Source organism: Capricornis sumatraensis, chromosome X (assembly GCF_032405125.1).
Source record: "Capricornis sumatraensis isolate serow.1 chromosome X, serow.2, whole genome shotgun sequence".
NCBI classification, from domain to species: domain Eukaryota; kingdom Metazoa; phylum Chordata; class Mammalia; order Artiodactyla; family Bovidae; genus Capricornis; species Capricornis sumatraensis.
In genome coordinates, this window is record NC_091092.1 from 65,869,065 (window position 1) to 65,891,883 (window position 22,819).

At 36.2% G+C, this 22,819-nt stretch overlaps 1 protein-coding gene across 1 annotated transcript in view; it reads left to right on the forward strand.

Annotated features, from left to right (window-relative positions):
* The first annotated feature begins 1,206 nt into the window (after positions 1 to 1,206).
* The window catches only part of CHM (CHM Rab escort protein), a 214,332-nt gene continuing 192,719 nt past the window's right edge, over positions 1,207 to 22,819 (forward strand). Inside the window, exons 1-2 of the mRNA XM_068963181.1 lie at positions 1,207 to 1,300; positions 5,719 to 5,785. Of these exons, the coding sequence (XP_068819282.1) occupies positions 1,207 to 1,300; positions 5,719 to 5,785 (161 nt within the window). The remainder of the gene's footprint in view (positions 1,301 to 5,718; positions 5,786 to 22,819) is intronic.

The window sequence follows — 22,819 nt, forward strand, 5'->3', positions numbered from 1 at the left end:
AATCTCCTGCATTGCAGGCCGATTCTTTACCAGCTGAGCCACCAGGAAAGCTGATCTAAGGTATTTGTTTCTAACTCAAGTTTGGCTTTCCCTTGTGGGAGAGACTGCATAATTCATTGTAAGCATATGTATATTCCATATAAAAATGCCTCACAGGGATGTGTGAATTTGAGTAATGATTCAGAAGTAAGTAGTTCACTTTTTATGGTGCCAAGTCTTAAAAAAAGCATTGTTTTGAAATTATTCAAGGATTTAAAAGCTATTAAAATTGAGCTTATAAATAATAATTTAAACAAAACCAGCAGTTATGTATTTTGCTAAATTGTAAGACCAAAAAGTTTAATTATGTTAACTTTTCCAAAACAGGAATTTAACAAATGTGAAAGCTAAAGCTCCAGTTTTATGCAAATTCATCCTTCATGCTGTGAATAGATGTATTTTTCTGAAACGCTGATTTGATCTTGTTCTTACGGCTAACATCTTAGACTCCCTGTTGCTTACAGGTTCAAGTTCAGATACCACAGTTTGGCTCCAGCTACTCTTTGAGGCATTACTTTTTGATACTCTCCTCCTTCACCCTTTGCCAAGACTATTCCCTTCCACTTTCTTCCACAGTTTTCAGTTGGGTTATTATAGATATGAAAGACCAAGCTGGTTTGTGGCACCTGCTCTTTAGAGCTTTCCATGACTACCCTTTACAGAGGGAATGCTTCTTTCCTTTGTGTTCCTTTAACAGTTGTAATTACATTTATTATTTTAAACCTTTTAAATTCCTGTTGTTTAGACTTTGAGCTTTTTTAGTCTAGAAATTACCTTTATCTATTTTTTTTTCCTCACTATCTATCACAGTCTGTTCTGTCCCTTCCTTTCCCCATTACCTTATCTCTTTCTTTTCTTTCTTCAAACAAATCTACTGTGTGCCTCCTCTGTTCAAGGGACTTGGTGTTTATTGAATGAGTGGGAAGAAGTATGAAATCCTGACCAGGAAAACTTTAGCTGTGTTATTAGCTTGTTGCTTTAATCATTTTAAGCATGAGGATAATAGGCCCTTGCCATTTAACACTGGAATGGTCTATTGCTTTCACCAACTTGAGTGGGACTATTAAGGGAAAACACAAATGATGGTCATTTTGGTTTTGTGTGATTTGGATTCAGATCATGTTCAGTACTGAAATCCATTCTTGGCTTTACTTTGTCAGTAGAGACATGACTTCTGACCATGTTGATTGCAGCGTTGGAAATAACCACATGCCTATTTACCTATCCAAGGTAACAGCTAATTTGAGCCAGATAGAGGAGAGTAATTTTATTACTGTTTGCCATTGGAGTTGGCATCTGGTAAAAGTGGGTATATGTTTGGAGTAGTATTTAGGTGAAAATGTACTGCTTCTAAAATACCTCTCTGAAGAGAATAAAAGTAGGTATTCTTTATAGAGCAAATACCCTCTGCTACAATTAACAATCCTCCAGGGTAGATGGTGGTATTCCCATTGATGGATGAAGTAAAGGCCTGAGGTCACAGAGCTAGTTAAGCAGCAAAACTAAAATTCAAACTTAGCTTTGTCTGACTGGGACCATGCCCGTTTCATTATGTTACCATCCTGCCCGTACATCCTCATTCTCAGACTCAAGTCCAAATTAGAGAGAGTGAATTTATCATGGTAATTTGAATTTGTGATGCCAAATTACTGAATTGCTTGATCTTTGGCAAGTAATTTTACATTTCTCATCCCATTTTTTTCACATGAATAATACTGCTTGCCTCCCAGGGTTATAATGAAGAATAAATGAGCTGATATATATGAAAATACATTGTGAATCATAAAGCCCTGTGCTGATATTTGGTAGTATATTATTAATGCTGTCTTTATTACACACTTAAACATACTAATTCTACTTCCTGAATATTTCTATGCTGTTGTCCTTTTTAACTAAGCCACTTAGTCATTCAGTGTTGGTCGCTCAGTCATGTCCAACTCTTTGAGACCCCATGGACTGTAGCCCACCAGGCTCCTCTGTCCATGGAATTCTCCAGGCAGGAATACTGGACTGGGTAGCCATTCCCTTTTCTAGGGGATCTTCCTGATCCAGGGATCGAACCCAGGTCTCCTGCATTGCGGGCAGATTCTTTCTCATCTGAGCCACCAGGGAAAGCCACTAAATCATTTAGCAGCCTGTAAAGTACCATAGTGACTGCAATTTCTTTATAAAGAAAACTTATTTTTTATGTATAAAGAGTTTATGTATACATGTTTATGTATAAATAGTTAAGATAAAATGTTAGAACAGTACAGTTTTTACCGTCATGAAAAACTAAGCGTACTTAGCTATTTAGAATTTTCATTTCTTCCTCCTATTTCCTTCTACACTACAAACTCTCACTTTTTTCCCTTTGAATTATATCCTAAGTTAAGGTTTCAACTTTATAATGGCTTATTTCCAACAGTTGATATTTAATGGCTATATCAAAGAATAGCAAGAAGAGATAAGAAAGCCTTCTTCAGCGATCAATGCAGAGAAATAGAGGAAAACAACAGAATGGGAAATACTAGAGATGTCTTCAAGAAAATTAGAGATACCAAGGGAACATTTCATGCAAAGATGGGCTCGATAAAGGACAGAAATGGTATGGACCTAACAGAAGCGGAAGATATTAAGAAGAGATGGCAAGTATACACAGAAGAACTGTACAAAAAAGATCTTCATGACCCAGATAATCATGATGGTCTGATCACTCATCTAGAGCCAGACATCCTGGAATGTGAAGTCAAGCGGGCCTTAGAAAGCATCACTAGGAACAAAGCTAGTGGAGGTGATGGAATTCCAGTTGAGCTATTTCAATTCTTGGAAGATGATGCTGTGAAAGTGCTGCACTCAATATGCCAGCAAATTTTGAAAACTCAGCAGTGGCCACAGGACTGGAAAAGGTCAGCTTTCATTCCAATCCCAAAGAAAGGCAATGCCAAGGAATGCTCAAACTACTGCACAATTGCACTCATCTCACATGCTAGTAAAGTAATGCTCAAACTTCTCCAAGCCAGGCATCAGCAATGCGTGAACCATGAACTTCCAGATGTTCAAGCTGGTTTTCGAAAAAGCAGAGGAACCAGAGATCAAATTGCCAACATCCGCTGGATCATGGAAAAAGCAAGAGAGTTCTAGAAAAACATCTATTTCTGCATTATTGACTATGCCAAAGCCTTTGACTGTGTGGATCACAATAAACTGTGGAAAATTCTGAAAGAGATGGGAATCCCAGGCCACCTAACCTGCCTCTTGAGAAATCTGTATCCAGGTCAGGAAGCAACAGTTAGAACTGGACATGGAACACCAGACTGGTTCCAAACAGGAAAAGGAGTACATCAAGGCTGTATATTGTCACCCTGCTTATTTAACTTCTATGCAGAGTACATCATGAGAAACACTGGACTGGAAGAAGCACAGCTGGAATCAAGATTGCTGGGAGAAATATCAATCACCTCAGATATGCAGATGACACCACCCTTATGGCAGAAAGTGAAGAGGAACTAAAAAGCCTCTTGATGAAAGTGAAAGAGAGTGAAAAAGTTGGCTTAAAGCTCAACATTCAGAAAACGAAGATCATGGCTTCTGGTCCCATCACTTCATGGGAAATAGATAGAAACAGTAGAAACAGTGTCAGACTTTATTTTTTGGGGCTCCAAAATCACTGCAGATGGTGACTACAGCCATGAAATTAAAGGACACTTACTCCTTGGAAGAAAAGTTATGAGCAACCTAGATAGAATATTGAAAAGCAGAGACATTACTTTGCCATAAAGTCCGTCTAGTCAAGGCTATGGTTTTTCCAGTAGTCATGTATGGATGTGAGAGTTGGACTGTGAAGAAGGCTGAGTGCCGAAGAATTGATGCTTTTGAACTGTGGTATTAGAGAAGACCCTTGAGAGTCCCTTGGATTGCAAGGAGATCCAACCAGTCCATTCTGAAGATCAACCCTGGGATTTCTTCGGAAGGAATGATTCTAAAGCTGAAACTCCAGTACTTTGACCACCTCATGTGAAGAGTTGACTCATTGGAAAAGACTGATGCTGGGAGGTTTTGGGGGCAGGAGGAGAAGGGGACGACCGAGGATGAGATGGCTGGATGGCATCACTGACTCGATGGACGTGAGTCTGAGTGAACTCTGGGAGTTGGTGATGGACAGGGAGGCCTGGCGTGCTGCAATTCATGGGGTCGCAAAGAGTTGGACACGACTGAGTGACTGAACTGAACTGAACTGAACTGAATGGCTATATCTACTACATTTGGTCAGAACTTCTTTTTTGAACCAAACATTTTATAGCCACAAAGTGCCCAGCACTGGAAAACTAGTTCTTCCATGAATGCAGATGGAGCTTTTGCTTAATGTCATATTTAACTAGAAATTGGCTTCATCAGTTGCTTCCATATGCTTGTTGCTTTTTTACATAAAGAAGATAAGAATTCTCTTTTCATGAAATCTTTGATGGTTAGGGTTTTGTTTAAACCCTTGCCAGAGGATGCTGTTTCTTTTCTGCTAGGTAAAAATCCAAGAGGACCATGGTATCTCATTGTAGTGAAAGAGTCAGTAGCAGCACTATAGAATTACACTAAACTAGCTTTGTTCATCTGACTGATATAAAATATTTTAGCCTCTGTTGAAATCGTAGCTCTTATGATAAAAAGTTATGGAAGAGTCTTGAATTTATAACATAGAGTGTTAACTAGCTGATGTAGCTGAACATCTGGATTTTTTTATTATAAAATTATCTTTGGTAAATATTTTTTGGTATTTGTATTAATAGTAGTAATGTATATTTCCGTTTATGTTCCTCTTTGTTACAAAGAGGCTTCCCTGGTGGCTCTGATGGTAAAGAGTCTGCCTGCAGTGCAGGAAACCCAGGTTCAGTCTCTGGGTCAGGAAGATCCTCTGGAGAAGGAAATGGCCACCCACTCCAGTATTCTTGCCTGGAAAATCCCGTGGACGGAGGAGCCTGGTAGGCTGCAGTCCATGGGGTCACAAAGAGTCGGACACGACTGAGTGGCTTCACTTTCACTTTATGATAACAAGCTTTATGATATGGCTTAATTTAATTTCAAAACAGTAATGTTCTTATCAAACCACTATATTAAGCAGAAGTGAAATAATGTATCATGTAAATGACCTTTTTTAAAATTAGCCTATTGCTTAAACTGAAAAATATATACCATTACCCCTAAGAGACAGTGTGACTTGAAGTCAGATTTATGTTAAAATTTCAACTCTAGAGCTTTATTTTTAAGCATTGGGCAGCACGTTAACCAGTTTGCACCCCAGTTTCTTCTTCATCTCTAAAATGTATATGCAGATTCTTTTCTGTCAGTGCATTTTGGAGAATCCAATCAGCTAGTATGTGAACATAGTTTCTGAAACAAAGTGCTTATATGAACAATATTTTGATAGTTGCTCATTTATGGTATTTGGCAGATAAAAAGAATTTAAGTACTTGAGTTTTAAAAAATCTCCCTTCCACATGATAAAATTTTCTGTATTACTAGTATATGTTTAAGAAGCGTCATTCAAGTATAATATAAACTTTATAATTTTGAATACAAGAATGAGCCTCTTTTGTTAAACTCTTCTATACAACAGTGGTATGAATTGAACATTTTTTTTAATGCTTTATATATATATATTTTTTTTTCCTACATCCTAAATGATATAGGTGTATGTTTTTATAGGTTTGCCTGAATCCATCATTGCAGCTGCATGTTCAAGAAGTGGCCAGAGGGTTCTGCATGTTGATTCGTAAGTTTATCATTGGTAGCATTTGATACTTCCTAAATATCTCTATACAAAATTAAAATTTAAGTATATATATACATATTTGTGTACATATATATGTCCAATATAAACTTTTAAAGTTAGAAAAATTATTAGAATTGTTTAATTTTCACCAAAAACATGTGAAATATATAATGTATGGGTTTTACCTATTATAGTTTGTAAAATAGTGATCTTTCCTTTGAGTATAAACCAAATGTACCAAAATTTTATTTTTAACATGAATGATTTTGTTTTTCTAAATGATAAATAATTTTCCACAAGGCTTGGAAACCTCCTACTTACCCTTTTAATCATATATGTATGTGAGTATGTAAACCCTGTCTATGCTGTTGTATTTTAGATGTGGCATTTGATAGTTGAAGAAATCAGCTAAAAGAGTATGTGGTTTGCTTGAAAAATCTTAACTACAAGTTTTCTAAAATATCTAGAATTTTGTTTTTTCCCCCTTTCCTTAAATGTGATGATAAAAAGGAAGTAAATGGAAAATTCAACTTTAAGGTAAAGTATAAATCTTTCCATTCCTGCTTCCTTCAGAAAAAAACCCTTAACTTTCCACCTATTTAATGCTTTTGACCTTTGTATTTTGGTACTTTAATTGTTCATTAAATTGGAGTAGAAAGGGAACGTGAAATAATGACTTTATATTTTCTGTTTGATAGTAACAGGTTTTTCAAAATGCCAGAATACAAAGAATAACTAGATTTGTTACAGCTTACAGTGCCTTCTCATATATTATCCCATTGTAAGTATGTAGGAATCCAAAAGTGGTATTAGTTCATTTACCCTTTCTAAGCTTATTTTCAAAATATATTAATTCCCCAGTCATTGAATGAAATTTCTAAATTGAATTACTTTCTGTTCTTAAGTCCTGCCCTTGGAATTCTCTTTCACTGTTATATCCACACACACACCCCACAGTGAATCGCTCAGTCGTGTCTGACTCTTTGCAACCATAGCCCGCCAGGCTCCTCTGCCCATGGGGGTTCTCCAGGCAAGAATACTGGAGCGGGTTGCCATGCTCTCCTCCAGGGGATCTTCCCGATCCAGGGCTCAAACCCAGGTCTTTTGCATTGCAGGTGGATTCTTTACCATCTGAGCCACCAGGGAAATCTGTTCCCTGCTGTGTGCAACTGCTGTGTTAATGTCTTAATTCAGTCTTTTTGACATGTGACTTCACATGCCAAAAAAGGTGCTGCCTTGAACGCTGAGGTACTAGACCAGTATGCTTTAAAAAGGCTTAATAAGAACATAAATTCAAATTTATTTCTGATAACATTAATTAACCTAAAACTGAAAATAAAAATCTCAAATTTCCCAGTTATCTGTTGTGTTCGCACTGTAAGCTACTTCCTATATCAGCTTCTTTACACATGTAATTTAATTCCCATCACAGCCAAGTGAGGGTGGTGTTACCCTAATTTAACAAATAGGAAATGTGGAGTATAGTGTGGTTAACTTTACCCAGCTAGTGCATGTCTTTTTCTAAAACCCAATATCTTCCCAGAATTAAGAATATTTTATAAATCACATAGGGTTTACTGATTATATAAAATAAGTTTTGATTAGGAATATAAGAAGTTAAATTTAATTTTGATAAGCAGTGAGTCAGTTAGAAAGACTTGATAATGTTAAAAACTTATACCTTAATAAATAGTATTTCAAACTGACAGAACTTTTTTCTTCTATTTTAGGTCCTCACACTTGATAGCTTTTGAGAGTTTAGATACATCTAGAGATTGATTTATAAGATTGTTTTCTGCTCTATGCCATGCTTAAATATTTTCTCATTTTTATTCATTTTTGCCATTATGGCTCTTCATGTTGTTGTTGCTGTTTGTTGTTCAGTTGCTCAGTCATATCCTACTCTTTGTAACCCCATGGACTGCAGCATGCCAGGCTTCCTTGTCCTTCACCATCTCTTGGAGCTTGCTCAAACTCCTGTCCATTGAGTCGGTGACGCCATCCAACTATCTCTGTCATCCTCTTCTCCTCTTGCCTTCAATCTTTCCCAGCATAAAGGTCTTCCTAATGAGTTGACTCTTTGCATCAGGTGGTAGTATTGGAGCTTCAGCTTCAGCATAAGTCCTTCTAATAAATATTCAGGATTGATTTCCTTCAGGGTTGACTGGTTTGATCTCCTTGCATCCAAGGGACTCTCGAGAGTCTTCTCCAGTACCACAGTTCAAAATCATCAATTCTTTGGTACTCAGCCTTTTTTATGGTCCAACTCTCACATCCATACATGAATACTGGAAAAAACCATAGCTTTGACTATATGGACCTTTGTCAGCAAAGTAGCATCTCTGCTTTTTAATATGCTGTCTAGGTTTGTCATAGCTTTTCTTCCAGGGAATAAGCATCTTTTAATTTCATGGCTACAGCCATTATCTGCAGTGATTTTGTAGCCTCCAAAAATAAAGTCTCTCATTGTTTCCATGGTTTCCCCATTTATTTGCCATGAAGTGATGGGACTGGATGCCATGATCTTAGTTTTTTGAATGCTGATTTTAAGCCAGATTTTTCACTCTCCTCTATCACCTTCATTAAGAGGCTCTCTAGTTCCTCTTTGCTATCTGCCATAAGGTTGGTGTCATCTGCATATCTGAAGTTACTGATATTTTTCTTGGCAATCTTGATTCCAGCTTGTGCTTCATCAAGCCTGGCATTTTCTATGATGTGCTCTGCATATAAATTAAATAAGCAAGGTGATAATATATCTCCTTGATGTACTCCTTTGCCAGTTTGGAGCCAATCTGTTGTTCCATGTCCATTTCTAAATGCTGCTTCTTGACCTGCATATAGGTTTCACAGGAGGCAGGTAAGATTGTCTGGTATTTTCATCTCTTTCAGAATTTTTCAGTTTGTTGTGATCCACACAATCAAAGGCTTTGGCATAGTCAATAAAGCAGAAGTAGATGCTCTTCTGGAATTCTCTTGCTTTTTTGATGATCCAGCGGATGTTGGCAATTTGATCTCTGGTTCCTCTGCCTTTTCGAAAACCAGCTTGAACATCTGGAAGTTCTCAGTTCGTGTACTGTTGAAGCCTAACTTGGAGAATTTTAAGCATTACTTTGCTAGCGTATGAAATGAGTGCAGTTGTGCAGTAGTTTGAGCATTCTTTGGCATTGCCTTTCTTAGGGATTGGAATGAAAGCTGACCTTTTCCAGTCCTATGGCCACTGCTGAGTTTTTCAAATTTGCTGGTGTATTGAATGCAGTACTTTAACAGCATCATCTTTTAGGACTTGAAATAGCTCAGCTGGAATTCCGTCACCTCTACTAGCTTTGTTTATATAGATGCTCCTAAGGCCCACTTGATTTCGTTTTCCAGGATGTCTGGCTCAAGGTGAGTGATCACACCATCATGGTTATCTGGGTCTTGAAGGTCTTTTTTTTGTATAGTTTTTCTTTGTATTCTTGCCGCCTCTTCTTAATAGATTCTGCTTCTCTTAGGTACATACCGTTTCTTACCTTTATTGAGCCCATCTTTGCATGAAGTGTTCCCTTGGTATCTCTAATTTTCTTGAAGAGATCTCTAGTCCTTCCCATTCTATTGTTTTCCTCTATTTCTTTACATTGATTACTGAGGAAGGCCTTCTTATCTCTGCTTGCTATTCTTTGGAATTCTGCATTCAGATGGATTTATCTTCCCTTTTCTCCTTTGCCTTTCAATTCATAGGGAAAGGAGAAGATAAATAGAAGATTCATAGGGAAAGACGATTCAGTCTTTCCCTAGTCCTTTTATTTCCTTTTTTTGTTTTAGTTTTCTCCTTTGAGTTTTATTGTGATAAAATTGACATAAAGTACTGTGTAAGTGTAAGGTATATAGCATAATGATTTGACTTACATCATGAAATGATTAGCACAGTAAGTTCAGTGAGCATTCATCATCTCACATAGGTACAAAATGAAAGAAATAGAAAATTTTCCTTGTAATGAGCAGTCTTAACTTTCATATATAACATAAGGCAGTGTTAAGTTATATTTGTCATGTTGTAGATTATGTCCCTAGTACTTATAAGTATTAAGGATGTAATATCCCTATTGAACCTTTTGACTGCCTTCATATAGTACCCCCTCCTACACCTGCCCCACCTCCAGCCTCTGGCACCAGAAATCTGAGACCTTTTTTTCCTATGCCTACTCCTTTTATTTGTGCTTTACATCTACAATAGTACCATATATCCCTGTTCCATGTACATAGCTTCCCATACTTTATATATATATAAAGAAAAAAACCTTTAAATTGTAGTTAAAAAAAAAGTAACATAAAACTTGCCATCTTAACTATTTCTAAGCATATGCAATTGAATAGTGTTGAGTATATTCCTAATTGTTGTATAGCAGATCTTCAGAACTCTTTTGATGTCACAAACCTGAAACACTATGCCCATTAAACAGTAACTCCTCATTCCTGTTCCCCCCAGTTCCTGGCAACTCTCATTCTACTTTCTGTCTCCATGAATTTTACTTCTCTAGATACCTCATATAGGCTTCCCAAGTGGTGCTAATGGTAGACATGAGACAAGGAGTTCGATCCCTGAGTTGGGAAAATCCCCTGGAGGAGGGCACAGCAACCCACTCCAGTATTCTTGGCTGGAGATTCCCCATGGGAACAGGAGTCTGGCAGGCTACAGTATGTAGAGTCACATAGAGTCAGACCACTGAAATGACTTAGTACACATGCACACAGATACCTCATATAATGGGAATTAGATATTATTTGTCTTTTTGTAACTGGCTTATTTCATACAGTATACTGTCCTCAAGGCTCATCTATTTTGTATCATGTGTTAGAATTCCTTCCTTTTTAAGATTGAATAATATTCCATTGTATGTTTACCCAATACAATGTATTCATTCATCTGTTGATAAACGCTTGACTCACTTCTACCTCTGGCACATAGTAAATAATGCTGCTGTGAGCAAGAATGTGTAAATATATCTTCCAGATCCTTCATTTAGTTCTTTAGGATATATACCCAGAATTGGGATTACTAGATCATATAGTGATTCTATTTTTAAGTTTTTTGAGAAACTGCCATACTATTTTTGATAGCAATGGAAACTTAAAGTTCTTACTATTACCTTTTCCTTTTTTCTGTTTCTCACTGCTCTGTCTTGGTAGAGATTTGTCTATATTATTAGTCTTTTCAAAGAACCAGGTTTTACTTTGTTGTAACCTTCTATGGTATCTTGTTTTTTTATCTAATTAATATCTAAGCTTATCTTTATTGTTTCCATCCTTCTTTCTTTGGCTTGAGATTAGTCTTGTCCTTTTTCTAACTTCTAGAATTGAATTCTTAGTTCTTTGTATTTTAGCTTTATGTTTAGTGTGTTTATGATTTTAGCTCCCTCTTAGGATCACATTAGCTATCTTGTATAAGTTTTAAGTCTTATAGCCATTAAGATCTCTTTTTTGATCCATTAGTTATTTAGAAATATGTTTTTGGATTTCTAGATACATTTTTTTTAATTTCAATATCTTACAGAATTTATAATTTTGAACACTTGTGACAAAACAGGGAAGTGAGAAAGTAAAGTTCTAATGTGCCTATTCATACTTCCTGCCTGCAACCCACTGTTACCTTTTTATGTTTCCTACAGTATGCTTGCCAGAAAAAGGATGAGGAAAAAATATTCAAGTTTTTATCATGTTTAAGTTTGATTCAGTATAGAAAAAATTCAGGATACTGAGTAGTTCCAGCACCATGGATTCCTCATTTTGCCTTTCTATGTCTGAACCTACCTCCTTCTTCTACCTCCCCTATTTCTAGCCTCAGCAACTTGATTTTTAGCTGTATAATTTTGTCATTTTGAGGATGAAACTGTACAGTGTGCATTTTGGCTTTGGCTTTTTTCACTCACCATACTTCATCAAAGTTGTTACTTGGAAATTTATCGATAGTTTTTTTTTTCCTTTTTTTATTACTGAGTAGTATTCTGTATGTATCATAGTTTGTTTAACCATTCACCTGGCTAGTGTGTAGTGATGTCTCATTGGGGTTTTACTTCATACATTGCAATGTATGAGTGTTCCAGTTTCTCTGTTATCTTTGACAGCATTTATTGTTGTTAACTCTTTTTGGTGGGGGAGTGAGAAGGGTTCACTTCTGGCTAGTGTGTAGTGATGTCTCATTGGGGTTTTACTTCATACTTCCCTAGTGTCTAATGATGTTGGCCAGTTTTCAGGTACTTATATGGTATCTGTGTATTCTCTTTGATAAAATGTCTTCATGTCTTTAGACTGTTTTCAAGTTGAATTGTTTTACTGTTGAGTTTTGAGAGTTCTTCATACATTTCTTACCAAATATAATTTTTAATTATTCTTTTTTGAATAATCAATTTCTAATTTAATTACATTAATGTCAGATAATTGGCTCTGCATGATTTCAGTTATTTAGTATTTTTGAGAATTGCTTTATGGTTTATAACTATATGACTCCATGTGACTTAAAAGGTTTTTTTATGTTTTAGTATACTTTGTTTAAAGGAAAAATTGTACATTTTTAGAATGTTTTTATGAGTAAATTTAATGTAGAACTAAAACTAAAAAAGAAAACTTTTGCTGATTGTTGGATATGGAGATCCATCTCTTCATTAGATCAAACTTGTTAATTTTGTTGGTTCAGAATATCTGTATCTGATTGCTCTATTAATTGGGAGGTGTTTATGAGAAATCACTTTTACTGAGTGTGGCATTCTTATTTTTTCTTTATAATTCTATTAATTTTTGCTTTATGTATTCTTGAGTATTCATAAAGCATGTAGATTTAGAATTGATGATATCCTTATGTAGTTTACCTTATGTTTTTTCCCCCTGCTAATGCCTTTTGCCTTAAAGTTTGTTTTTTATATTACACAGCAATGTCCGGTTTCCTTGTTTTTCCCCCCAAGATTTTTTCTCTGCCCTTTTATTTTTAGTCTTTCTGCATCTTAATATGTATGCATCTCACAAATAGCATATAAGTAGATTTTAATTTTGGGGAAGGCAATGGCACCCTACTCCAGTACTCTTGCCTGGGAAATCCCAGGGACGGGGGAGCCTGGTAGGCTGCCGTCTATGGGGTTGCACAGAGTTGGACACGACTGAAGCAACTTCAGCAGCAGCAGCAGATTTTACTTATTACTTCAATCTGGCAATCTGTTTTTTAACTGAATTTAGTATATTTATCATGATTTACTAATATTTGAATGTATTTCTACTATCTTATTTTTGTGTTCTCTTTACTATACCATTCCTTTTTTTTCTTCTCTTAGCTTTCTGCCTTGTATTGAGTAGAGGTATATTTGTACTTTTTCCCTCCTCACAACTGGGTTAGAATTACAGATGAAATTTCTCTTCCTTTGGTCTAGAATATGCTTAAACTTTTGGCATATATATTCAAATTAAACTTTCAGAATCATCAAAGTACTTATTCTTTTCAAGCAATACAATGACCACCCCTCTCATATTTATTGCTACCTAGCATTTTGGTAATACTTTGACCTTGTATTTTTTTTATTAATGGTTGATGGTCTTCCCTGGTGTCTCAGATGGTAAAGAATCTGCCTGCAATGTAGGAGACCCAAGTTCGATCCCTGGATTGGGAAGATCCGCTGGAGAAGGGAATGGCTATCCACTCCAGTATTCTTGTCTGGAGAATCCCACATGGACAGAGAAGTCTGCTGGGCTACACTCCATGGGGTCACAAAGAGTCAGACACAATTGAGTGACTAACACTTCATTTTATTTTTTGTACTTAATACTTGTTTGGATATGCCCTTGTGTTTATCACTCTTCTTTTTTTTTTCTTTGCTTACTCTTCATTCTGGAGACAATATCCTGCTTCCTTAAGTTCCTTCAACCTGAATGTTAGTATTAAGCTCTGTCTTTGTCTGTTAATGCCTTTGTTTCACTCTCAATCTCAAATTATAGTTTAGTTGATTCCGTGATCACACACTGAAGATAATTTTCTTTAGACTTTGTCCTTTAGCTTCTTTTGTTGTTGTTGAGAAATGTCATTCTTTGTTAGATGAATTATCTTTTTTTCTGATTGTTTTAATATTCTTGTTTGTCCTTATAGTTGTATAGTAATTTGTTGAGGTATGGATTTTATTTCTATTTATACTTGTTCAGAAATTGTTTTGTTTCTTGAAATCAGATGATTTATGCCTTTTGTTGGTGGAGAAAACACTCAACTGTTTCTTCAAACATTATTTCTCTCATTCTTTCTTTTAGAAATTCTCCTATGTATTGCATCTTCTCATTCTATCCTTTAGGCCTTTTAAGGGCTTCCCTTGTGGCTCAGCTCGTAAAGAATCCACCTACAATGTGGGAGGACCTGGCTTTGGTCCCTGGGTTGGGAAGATCCTCTGGAGAAGGGAAAGACCTTTTAATATATCATTCATATTTTTCATCTTTTTACCTTTTGATACTACATTCCGAGTAGTTTCCACAGCTTTATCTTCTTGTTCTGGGGTTAACAGCTATGGCACACAGGTTAGCCACTTGTTTTTATTTATTTATTTTTGGTTGTGCTGTGTTGCAGTGCATGGGCTTCTCATTACACTGGCTTCTCTTGTTGCAGAGCATGGGGTCTAGACACACAGGCTCAGTAGTTATGGCTCATGGACTTAGTTGCCCCATGGCATGTGGAATCCTCCCAGAACAGGGATCGAACCTGTGTTCCCTGCATTGGCAGATGGATTCCCATCCACTCTAACAGCAGAGAATTCTCCACTTGTTTTTTAAAATGAAGTCTTATTGGAATACAACCATGATTGTATACTTAACACCTGTTTACATAGTGACATATTGACTGTGGCTGCTTTTACACTACAAAGGCAGAGTTAAGTAGCTTCAACAAAAACTTTATCATCTGCAAAGCCTAAAAATTTACTATCTGGCCCTTTATAGAAAATGTTTGCAGACCTCTAGTTCATTAGTTCTGTCTTGTTATTGTTTAGTTGCTAAAGCATGTCCCACTCTTTTGCAACTGCATGGACCGTAGACCACCAGGCTCCTCTGTCCATGGGATTATCCCATCAAGAATATTGGAGTTGGTTGCTATTTCCTCCTCTAGGGGATCTTCCTGACCCAGGGATCAAACTTGCATAACCCACATCTCCTGCACTGCAGGTGGATTCTTTACTACTGAGCCACCAGGGAATCCCAGTTTTGTGTTGTGTGTGTGCTCAGTTACTCAGTCATGTCCAACTCTTTGTGACTCCATAGATTGTAGCTCACTAGGCTCCTCTGTCCATGGAATTTTCCACGTAAGAATACTGGAGCAAGTTGCCATTTCCTACTCCAGGGGATCTTCCTGACCCACGTCTCTTGTGTCTCCTTAATTGGCACTGTGCCACCTGGAAAGCCCAATTCTGTCTTGAAATATGTCTAATTTTTTATTTAACCTAGCTATTATTTTCTTAAATGACTTTCATTTCTAGGAGTCCTATTGAGTCCTTTTTTTTTTTTTTTTTGAGCTTTAAAATATATCTTTTTAAAAAAAAAATTAAATTATTTTTATTTTTACTTTATTTTACTTTACAATTCTGTATTGGTTTTGCCATACATTGACATGAATCCACCACGGGTGTACATGTGTTCCCAAACATGAACCCCCCCTCCCACCTCCCTTAAAAACTGTCATGTTCTTCCCGTGTGTTTCATTCATTTTTTTAAAAGCATGTGAAGTTTTATGTGAAGTTCTTTGAGGCTTAATAGTCCTGTTTGTCATTTTCTATCTTCATGGTCAGTACTTTTTCTTCTTTTATTTCCCTAAAATGTTTTTCCAGATTTTTTTAGTGGCGCTTTATCCATGAGAATGCTCTTGTGACCTCGCTGATGGGATATATTCGTACTAAGTGGTTTTGCGTTTTCTTTTGCCTGGTCACCTGGTGTTATTACTGACTATATGAGTTTCCTGTTGCCCCTGTAACAAAGTGTCAAATATGTAGTAGCTTGCTGCTGTTGCTCTTTGTCACTAAGTCATGTCCAACTCTTTGTGACTCCATGGACTGTAGTCCACCAGGCTCCTCTGTCCATGGAGTTTCCTAGGCAAGAATAGTGGAGTGGGTTGCCATTTCCTTCTCGAGGGGATCTTCCTAATCCAGAAATCTCCCAGCATCTTCTTTGTCTCTTGAATTGTCAGGTGGATTCTTTACACTATACCACCTGGGATACCCCATGTAGTATCGTATCACAACACAAAATTTATTCTTTTACAATTCTGCATGTCAGAATTACGAAATGAATTTTATGGGTCTGAAATCAGGTCATAGGCAGGCAGTGTTTCATTCCTTTTGGAGGATTCAGGGGAGCATCTGTTTCCTTATCTTTTTCAGCTTCCAGAGGATACCTGCATTCCTTGGCTCTTGTCCCCTTGCTCTGTCTTCAAGAGCCTCTGTTCAACCTCTATCATGCCATCTTGTTTTTCTGCTTTTGACCTTCTTGCTTCCCTCATAAGGAACCTTCTGTTTACACTGGGGCCTACATGGATAATGTAGGATATTCCTCCCACTTATGATACTTAATTTACACGTTAGCAAAGTCCCTTTTGCCATATAAGATGGCAAAAAACAAATAAGCTGTTATTCACAGCTTCTGGGGATTTGGCATATAAGCTGTTATTCACAGCTTCTGGGGATTTGGATATGGACATCTTTGGGGAATAATGGTTCCCCATTATTCTGTCTACTGCACTGGCTCAAAACAATTTGTATGTTAATTGCTCAGCTTGATGATTCTTGGTTTATGTGAGTAGTATGCATTAAAACATCATAGTCACCTGTGGTTCAAATTTGCAATTGTAAAGTCTCAGAGAAAATTTCCCTGCCACCTGCCACCTGCTTCAGCAATATTCCATCATATACTCTCGAAGTATACAGTATTCTCTTATATCTTTATGCCTTTTTTTCATGCTGGCCTCTATTCTATGTGAATACAGTACTCCTCCTTTAGGACATAGCTAGTATACCACTTTCTAGTGATGTCTTCCTTGAGAATCCAAGTAGTATTAATTTTTCTATTTGTCTGTACTTTCAAGTATTCTGCATATCCTTGTAATATTTTCTATACATTATTATTATTATTTATAAATCTGTTGGCCCTGTTAGACTCTAGAAATTAGGGATCAGGTCTTAGTCATCTTTATATCCCCAGTGCTTGAGAGGTCTGGAATATAGCAGTTCTTAAATATTTGATAAATATTATATATGCCAAGCCACTGTTATAGTGGTAGGAATTTAGAGTTACCTCATACATACTCAGTGCAACATTGGTCCTTGCTGATCTACAGGAAATAGATTCACAGTAGTTTGTAAGAGAGTCATCTGTTGATGCGAAAGTTGAGGTTTGCCTGTAGTCAAACAAGCAGATGCCTGGGGCAAAACTCAGATCTTATTCCTATTCCAGGATTCTTCAAAATATACCACACTGTCTTTGTTGTTGATGTACCTGTATATATTTATTAAAAATAAATTAGCTGAATTATTCTAACTAATTCTAATTTAAGACAGTAGAAATCACTACCTTGCATTTTTGCTTATTTCTCAATTAAGTTCTACTGTTGAATAGATTAGAATCATGCTTTTCAAACTGTAGTGGTGTTCTGGCACTTTAGGTGGTGGTGGCATATGAAGCCAAGGGATAGACAGTGGAGCATCTTCCTCTTGTATAAATTTTATAAACATTATAATGCATTAAAGTATTAAGATTTTTTGAACAAATTTTAGATTTGTGGTTAAGTTGCAAAATTAGTACAGAGAGTTTCTCTATACACTTTATTTAGCTCCCCTTAATGTTAATATCTTCTGTAGCCATAGTACCATTGTCAAAACTTAGAAATTAATATTGGTGAATACTAACCACTAAACTGTAGACCTAATTTGAATTTCACTAGTTTTTTTTTCAATAATGTTATCTTTCTGCTTCAGGATCTAGTCCAGGATCCCACTTTGCTTTTAGTTGTTAATAGTCCCAAATTGTCTCCCCCAAGATATACTAATGTTTGCCTAATGGTAATTTTCTATTTTCTTCTTCCTATCTTCATTTATTTATTGCATTTCTTCTATAAATAAGAACTGATTCTTCTTCCTCATTTATTTATTAAATTATATATGTATAACTGTGGGTTAATGGATATTTTATTCTCTAGGTTATAATCTCATGTTGCCATTGTTTATTTTGTTGCTCAAATTGTTCCAGCTTTGGTCACTGTGAGTTCCTTTCAGTTGGTTCCTGTGTCATTGTGAAATATCCAATCCTTGTTTGAGCACTTCCTTACTTTCTGACACTGCAAGATGCTCCAGGCTCATCTTGTGTTTTCCCTGCTCTAGCCCTAGAAACAATCACTCATCCATGAGCCCTCTCTGTGTATTTGAGAATTAGATTTAGAAACAAAGCTCAGAGTACTAGATGCCAGTCTTACTGGAGTGTTAGGATTTCTAGGCTCTTTCAATGGACAGACCTAGTTAATATATTAATGTATATTAAGCCATTCATACATACACATTATATTTCTGTGTCTGTCTACCTGTGCATGCTAAGTAGCTTCAGTCGTGTCTGACTTTGCGAACCTATGGACTGTAGCCCACCAGTCTCCTCTCTCCATGGGGATTCTCCAGGCAGGAATACTGGAGTTGGTTGCCATTACATATAATATGTATATAATACATATATATATATATATATATATATATATATTTAAATACCAATACCTCCCATTGAATGGAGAGCATTTAAAAATATTACTTAAAATGGTTATATAACAGAATAAGATATAAAATGTACCAGAGTTTTTAAAAATGACTTGAAAATTCAGCAGTGTGCTATGTAGGACTACTCTAAGCTATCTCCTGATTTCCCTTAGCATAAACTTTCTCGTAAGCCATGACAGCTGTTTCAAAAGAAATTTCAAGAAGTCTCATGTTACATATTTTATCTGCTCTCAGATGCTTGGTACACAGGTGCTTAGTAAATAATTTTTGGGTAAATGACTCAATATGAGAATGTATGAATGTGACGAGGTCAGGAACATGGTCAGCGTTTGTAACCTAGCCATCTTGCTGGATGTGTATCATTGACTGTACAGGAGATTGGAGATAAAGTAAATTAACCCTTGCAATTCAGCAATAACAAACATCCTACCACATATCCTACCATCATGTCAGCATGTTAAGGACCTTGTCTTTGTATCCTGAACAACATCTTTGTGTAGACCCTGCCATAAATGCTATTTGTTGATTGTTTAGGTTCAGGACAGCTTACTTTTCATTTCTTGAAAGAATAGGATAAGAAAGTTTCTACAGAACATGTTTATTTTGCAGTTTTCACATCTTCAATATTTTGGAAAGATTTTTCCAGTGATGGAGAATGAAAGTTACTATTGCTTTTCTTTAATGTTTAAAAACAATCTAAGTTATGTAATATGATACATTGAGGATCATACTATAGACAGGGGTGCACAAACTATGGTCCACGGGCCAGCTGCCTGTCTTTGTGAATGAAGTTGTATTGGAACACAGACATGCCCATTCATTTATGTATTGTCTATGTTATCCAGTGGCAGAGGTGAGTGGTTGTGATGGAAACCCAATGGCCTGGAAAACCTAAAATGTTTACTGTCAAGCCCTTTAAAGAAAAAGTTTACAGGCTGCCCCCTTGCTATAGAGAATATTTTTAGTCTATATAAATATATACTTTAACTGTTCTGTTCAATAGCTAAATTCTGTATTAAGTGAAAATGGCAAAGATAGGATCAGAGAAGAAATAATGATTTATATTTTAAAATTCATTGAAATCCTGCTTTTACTTTTTTTTTTATCACAAAGGCACTATGTGTACAGTGTATCATGAAAGCAAAAATACAAAAGCACTTGTAATAACTGCTGTCACTTGTTATTTTATATTTGCCATAAACATTAATTATGACATTTTTCTAAGCCATGCTACATTGGTTAGAATGAAAGAATAAGGGGCTATAATAAAGAGACCCAACATCCACTGGCTTGAAAAATCATCCCCTGAGGTATTCCTTGCTTGCATGGTCTAAACAGGGTTGCAGGTTTGCCCAGGTTTCACTTTCCAGAAAGGAGATAGAGCATGTATGATAGACCTTTGTCCTTTTAAGGCTTGGAATGGCATGTATCACATTTGTTCCTATTCCGTGGACACACATCTACATTCCCTTGGACATCTACCTATAGTTATAGAGTTATATGGAGGCATGAAATTCATCTCTAATTTGAGGGCCACATGTCTACTCCCAGCTAGGGGCAGAAGAGGGTGAGATTTTGGTGAACAGGTCATAGCCTCTATAGTTTTCTTACAGAAGATGTATGTTTAAAAACAATTGAAGTATAGTTAAGGTACAGTATTACATGTTACAGGTATACAGTATGGTGACTGGCCATTTTTGAGGTATACTCCACTTACAGGTATTATAAAATATTGGATATATCCCCTGTGTCGTATAATATGTTTTTTGTAGTTTATTTTATACATAATAGTTTGTATCTCTTAATCTCCTACCTCTATATTGCCCCTTCCCACTTTCCTCTCCCACTGGTAACCACTAGTTTGTTCTCAATATCTGTAAGTCTTTTTTATATTCATTTGTTATATTTTTTAGATTTCACATATAAAGTGATACAGTATTTGTCTTTCTTAGTCTGACTTATTCCACTTAGCATAATACCCTCCCAAGTCCATCTATGTTGTTGTAAATGGCAACGATTCTTTCTTTTTTCTGGCTGAGTAATAATTCCATTAAACACATACACACACATACACACGGACATGTGTGCATGCCACATCTTCCTTACCCATTCATCTGTTGATGGCCACTTGGGTTGTTTCCCTAACTTGGCAATTGTAAATAATGCTGTTGCAAGTATTAGGGTGCATGTATCTTTAGAATTAGTGTTTTTGCTTTTTTTTGGATATATACCCAGGAGTGGAATTTATGGTTCATAAAGTAGTTCTCTCTCTCTTTTTTTTTTTAATTATTATTATTATTTTTTTTTACTGAAGGATAACTGCTTTACAGAATTTTGCTGTTTTCTGTCAAACTTCAACATGAATCAGCCATAGGTATAGATATATCCCCTCCCTTTTGAACCTTCCTCCCATCTCCCTCCCCATCCAACCCCTCTAGGTTGATAAAGAGCCCCTGTTTGAGTTTCCTGAGCCATCCCAGCAATTCCCATTGCCTATCTATTTTACATATGGTAATGTAAGTTTCCATGTTACTCTTTCCATACATCTCATCCTCTCCTGCCCTCTCTCCATGTCATAAGTCTATTCTCTATGTCTGTTTCTCCATTGTTGCCCTGTAAATAAATTCTTCAGTACCATTTTTCTAGATTCCGTTAGGCGTTAGAATATGATATTTATCTTTCTCTTTTTGACTCACTTCATTCTGGATAATAGGTTCAAGATTCATCCACCTCATCAGAACTGTCTCAAATGTGTTCCTTTTTATGACTGAGTAATAGTCCATTGTGTATATATACCACAATTTCTTTATCCATTCATCTGTCGATGGACATCTAGGTTGCTTCCATGTTCTATCTGTTGTAAATAGTGCTGCAGTGAACAATGAGATACATGTGTCTCTTTCAATTTTGGTTTCCTTAGGGTGTATGCCTAGGAGTGGGATTGCTGGGTCATATGGTGGTTTTATTCCTAGTTTTTAAAGGAATCTCCATACCATCTTTCATAGCGGTTGTATCAATTTACATTCCCACCCGCAGTGCAAGAGTGTTCCCTTTTCTCCATACCCTCTCCAGCATTTGTTTGTAGACTGTTTGATGGATGGCCATTCTGACCAGTGTGAGGTGATTTAGTTGTAGTTTTGATTTGCATTTCTGTAATAATGAGTGATATTGAGCATCTTTTCATGTGTTTGTGAGCCATCTGTATATTTTCTTTGGAGAAATGTCTGTTTAGGGCTTTTTCCCACTTTTTGACTGGTTTGTTTGTTTTTCTGGTGTTGAGTTGTATGAGCTGATTGTATATTTTGGAAGTGAATCCTTTGTTAGTTGTTTTATTTGCTATTATTTTCTCCCATTCTGAGGGTTGTCTTTTCACCTTGCTTATAGTTTCCTTTGCTTTGCAAAAGCTTTTAAGTTTAATTGGGTCCTACTTGTTTACTTTTGTTTTTATTTCCATTACTCTAGGACATGGGTCATAGAGGATCTTGCTTTCACTTATGTCGTCAAGTGTTCTACCTATGTTTTCCTCTAAGAGTTTTATAGTTTCTGGTTTTACATTTTGGTCTTTAATCTATTTTGAGTTCATCTTTGTGTATGGTGTTAGGAAGTGTTTTAATTTCATTCTTTTACACGTAGCTGTCCAGTTTTCTGAGTACCATTTATTGAAGAGGCTGTCTTTGCCCCATTGTATATTCTTGCTACCTTTGTAAAAAATAAGATACCCATAGGTGCATGATTATATTTCTGGGCTTTCTATCTTATACCATTGGTCTATATTTCTGTTTTTGTGCCAGTATCATTACTGTCTTCATGACTGTAGCTTTGTAGTATAATCTGAAGTCAGGAAGGTTGATTCCTCCAGCTGCATTCTTCTTTCTTGAGATTGCTTTGGCTATTTGGGGACTTTTGTGTTTCCATATGAATTGTGAACTTTTTTGTTCTAGTTCTGTGAAAAATGCAATTGGTAATTTGATAGGGATCTCATTGAATTGGTAGATTGCATTGGGTAGTATAGTCATTTTTACAATATTGATTCTTCCTACCCAGCAAAATGAAATATTTCTTCATCTGTTTAAGTCATCTTTAATTTCTTTCATTAGTGTCTTATACTTTTCTGTGTACAGTTTTTTGTCTCCTTAGGTAAGTTTATTCCTAGATATTTTAAACTTTTTGTTGCAGTGGAGAATTGGATTGATTCCTTAATTGTTCTTTCTGATTTTTCATTGTTAGTATATAGAAATGCACATGATTTCTGTGTATTGATTTTGTATCCTGCGACTTTGCTAAATTCACTGTT